The sequence below is a fragment of the Quercus suber genome, unplaced genomic scaffold, assembly GCF_002906115.3.
Source record: "Quercus suber isolate HL8 unplaced genomic scaffold, Cork oak 2.0 scaffold_706, whole genome shotgun sequence".
In the NCBI taxonomy this organism is placed as follows: Eukaryota; Viridiplantae; Streptophyta; class Magnoliopsida; order Fagales; family Fagaceae; genus Quercus; species Quercus suber.
This window is the reverse complement of record NW_027070147.1, coordinates 102,137-106,833: the sequence shown is the minus strand read 5'-3', so window position 1 is coordinate 106,833 and position 4,697 is coordinate 102,137. Positions and strand designations below refer to the sequence as shown.

Below are 4,697 nucleotides of genomic sequence, written 5' to 3'. Positions count from 1 at the left end.
TGTGTGTGTAAAAGTAAGATAAAAATAGGAAAATCAACTTTCACTTGGTAGCCCATGACCATGAGTGCTTTCTCACTCTTTCTTCACATCCAGCATATAACTTAGTAAATAGAAACTGACGACAAAAAAGATTCTGATAAACTATTTGGGTATCTTTCAAGAGAAAGATTGATGCATCCATAGAAGCTCTTGGTGATTGGTTAGTGCTTTGAAAATGAAAATGGTTTTTGGTGTTATCTGAACCTTTGTAAGGCCAAAGCCCTATTCTTTTATCGATTTCTTTCAACCTCTAAAATATGCAGTAAAAGTTTTAAACTTCACTTTCATGAAACTCATTTCAATTTATTTTTTATTATGAGGTCACATCTTCTTTCCCCCAAAATTTTTATGCCTAAAAGTAACATGAATCATTCTTTCCCCCCAAAATTTTCATGCCTAAAAGTCCCATAAATAATTTTTTATTGGCTTACAAATGGTACAGAATTTTGTAGCTTATACGGATAAATTTTCGTATGTCAATGTCTTTTTTCCTTTGGTTTTATTTATGAATGCATAATTAAAGTATGCAAGATGGAAAAATTAGAGTGATTGGAGATATGTCCATACTAAACCCCCCCCCCCCCAAAATATATATATATATATATAGATTAACAGTACCAAAATGACAATAGTTATAAAGACATTCCACATAGGTAAATCAATCCCTCTCCCCTCACAAAATCAAATTATATTTTAAACTTTATACTTTCGGGGTGATTTCAAAGTTTCAGATCAAATCCTGAAGTTCAAAAAATTTATAGATTATACCATATAATTTGCTAGTTTTAAATCAAACACAATTTTAAACATCATATCAATTTAAAAGCCCCCTCCCAAACCAACCCAAAAAATTTAGGGTTTAAATTGATATGATTTTAAAAGTTTAGGATTTAATTTGAAACTATCAAATTTACAAGGTTTGATTTGTATAACAATCTTAAATTTAATGATTTAATTTGAAAATTTTAAAACTACAATTAGAATTAGATGGCCTTTTAGACAATAGGGTCAAATTTATAAAGGAGTCCATTAAGGTTTGGTTAGAAGAATGAAATATTTCGGTATCAGTTGATCAATATTTCAGGATTACTTGTATTTATATACTAATGTGTGTGTATTATATATATATATATATATCTTTTTTTTATAAAAATATTATTTAAATTCACATATTTTATAAGCCCAAATTCATGAATGTGAGTTATTTGGCCAAAACTCCTAAAAAATTACTTGTATAGGTTGGTACAATCCAATATTTTATCTAGTACATTTTAGATGAGTACAAATACCAATTTTTTGGTCGTTACAAAATATTTTGCTGATATCGGTACAATATTGATTTTTTTTTGCTTTTAGACCTATAATAAGTTGTCTTACACTACTATTGAAATTAACCCTAAAATCTAATTTACCCAACAACAACAACAACAACAACAACAAAATTGACATGGTTGTATATTTTTGAAAGTAGTTATATGGATACAACAACCTATTATATCCTATAATATCTCTTGATACATTAGAATCGAAGCTAATCCTAATAGACATTTGTCTTCAAGATATTAATGTTGAAGCTGTTGAATGATTAAGTCATTGAAAGAGAGTGTACCAAAAAAAAAAGAAGTAAGAATTTTACATGATTTGGCCTGATAACTTACTTTTATAGCGGGAAGTCTTTGACAATTGCATTTGTATTATATTTTTTTTTTTTTTTTTTTGTATTACAATGAATTTAGTGCAGATTTTATATATTAGAGAACCTTAAACTAATTAAAACTAACCTACAATAGGATCAATAAATCCAATAGGATTAGGTCTCTTGGGCCTTTATATCACTAACACTTAATGATAATGATAATATTTATGAATTATTACGTATGATGATGACCATAGAAAATGCATAAAATTAATAGCTGTATGGCCCCATATTGATAATCATTGACATTAGTGAGCATGGGCTATAGTCTTTTCCAACAGATTATTGAGAGGTCAATGCTAATTACATTATTCTTGTTAGACCAATAAAGTATTCATATTTATTTTAATAGTAGTCAAATGTTAATGGTTTAATTATTTATAATTCTTCACCCTCAAAAAAAAATTATAATTCTTGAAATTTGAAGACAAGAATGAAATCGAATCATGCTTTCCTGCTTTATAATCTCTGAATATAAATAATCCAACAGAAAAATTAAGGAGTTTTAAGCTTCACTTTTCTAATTTTCATTTAGCAAATCACAGGGAATCAGAACGAAAAGCTACAATCTATTAGAGATGGGTTGGAATTTGTTAGTATAATGCATATTCTTCCTTATAATGATTCCCCAAATTTACAATCTATTGGAAACAAAGATAATGATGATTGAAAGAAATAAGATCTCTTACCTTTCTAGGGTTCATGCAGTGACAAAAAGAAAAAAAGAAAAAAGAAAAAGACAGCTATGGAATGTAAAGAAGGCAAAAACCAAGCACTCAAATTCTAGTTTCAATTATAGGCCTAACCAATGACTCACAATTGGCCACAATCCTGGTGATGATGGAGATGAACAGACATAATAATACATTGACAAACTATAGCCATTGTCTCTTCGAAACGTGTGCAGCAATAAAGTTCCACAGTTGGGATCTCAATACATACAAAGATGTAGCACATGTTACACACAGCAAGATATACTAATTGATCTGTTTTATTTTTCTACAAGAAAAGCAAAAAAAAAAAAAGCTAGCATCTTTTCTTTGTCTTTTCATCTCTACATGAACCAACAAAGTATAAATGTCTTATATAACCTTATATATCTAAAAATACTAATAGCGGCCTCACCTGAAATTAGCAGCACCATTTTCTATACACTGAGAAGAATTGGAGGTCATTTCACAAGTTCCCTTAACAGCCAAAATCTTAATATACCCAACTTTACAACTTCGAACTGCATGGAAACTCTGTCTTTTTAAGTTGCATGAGATAGTTCTTCTTACATAACATATGCCTATTCATACCCAACACTAGAATTTGATTAAGAATACCAGTTCAATCCAGGAAGATGACAAGGTCCCCGAAAAAGACTGATATCTCCAACAGACCCCAGCATTGCTTGTTGATGCAATGAAGGTGTTTGTGGAAGCTGGCAAAGCAGAGAGGCAATAGAATTAGAAGCATTCCCATCTGTCCTCGTGACACTTTCATCACTATCATCCAAAGCCAATCTCTTGCTCGAGGAATGCCCAGATGCTTCCTCATAAATATTCCAGTACAATGAAGGGAGTGTCCGTTTCATATTGAAGTTGTTTGAGATTCCTAAGGCTGGAACCATAGAACTTGAAGAGGCTAACTGGGTTGACATACCAGAGTTTATCCCATCATTGGTTACTATCCCTTCAAACAAATTCTGGTCAAGCAGTGAACCGTAGCTTGTGCCTGCCTTTGGAAATTGCAGTTTCATATTTTGTTGGCTCACAGATATTGAAGGTGGTAGAGGTCCAGCCATGTCATCCATCGAGTCCTCCCTTTCATGATCCATAGGTCTATGCGTGTTGTTCTTTTTGTAAATTCGACATAGCACCCAATCATCAAGCTAAACCAAAAATAAATAAATAAATAAATAATATCAAATCAAATCAAATCAAATCTTCACCAATCCAAATGGGGTTTCAAAAAATAAATAAAATAAAGAAAATTACCCTCAAAGAGTTTTTCTTGTTGCCTAAGTCACACCCTGGAGGCTTATTATTAGGCTTGTTATCAATCAACCGGTACTCATGCATGATCCAATTGGTCTTGATCCCCTTGGGAGGCTTTCCTCCATAGAACACAAGGGCCTTTTTTACACCAACCTTCAGATTACTCCCAGAGCTTAACACTGGCTTATCTGTTCCTGTAGCCTTCCAATACCCTGAAGTTGCTGCCCGGTTCGGCCTCGCCCCATTCGGGTACTTCCGGTCCCTTGGACTAAAAAAGTACCACTCATGCTGGCCAAACGTAGCCTTAGCTGAAAAACCATGAAAAAAGTAAAAACATAGCTTTGTATGCAACTTTTTTTCTTCTTCTTCCTTTTTAAGTTAATTGGAAATATATAGGTATGTATTTATATTTGTACCTGGTAGTTCCCATGGATCAAATTTGTAAAGATTGACCTCAGCGATAATTGAAACCGGAAGAGGAGCCGAGGTGGCCTTTTTCTTGAGGTAGTGAACCACAAGCTCTTCATCTGTGGGGTGGAAACGAAACCCAGGTGGCAGATTTGGCTGCTGTGACATCTCAGTGCTCTCCATGCCTCACACAACAACTCACAACCCTTAAAAAACTTAGCAAGCTAGAAGTGTTTGATGTATATCAGAGCCTTTTGAGAATTCAATTCCTAATTGTTTATCAGAGAAGAAACGAAATGATGAGAGATAGAGATAGGTGAATATGAGATGCAAGGCCATTTTTTAAAGGGGGAGAATAATATGACAATTGTGGGTGGGCAGCAGATGACTACAAATCCATGATAAGGTTTCCTAAGCTACCAATGGTTATGTGCCACGTTATTGTATCGAAGGGTAGATGGGTCAGTTTGTTAAAATTGTATGCATTTGTATTTTACCTCAATGTTTTGGCTGAATTAAAGTTTAGGTAGAAAAAGACAAAGACAGATAAAGAACCAAATGGGTTTGAGTGA

At 32.9% G+C, this 4,697-nt stretch overlaps 1 protein-coding gene across 1 annotated transcript; it reads right to left on the bottom strand.

The window, feature by feature from the left end:
- Positions 1–2,573: 2,573 nt before the first annotated feature.
- On the bottom strand, positions 2,574–4,487 carry LOC112022217 (NAC transcription factor 56). Its single transcript, XM_024054793.2, has 3 exons — positions 4,134–4,487; positions 3,718–4,025; positions 2,574–3,611 (listed from the first exon to the last, which is right to left on the bottom strand). Exons 1-3 carry the CDS (start codon positions 4,306–4,308, stop codon positions 3,054–3,056), a joined length of 1,041 nt encoding a protein of 346 aa, XP_023910561.1. The 5' UTR covers positions 4,309–4,487; the 3' UTR covers positions 2,574–3,053.
- Positions 4,488–4,697: the final 210 nt, after the last annotated feature.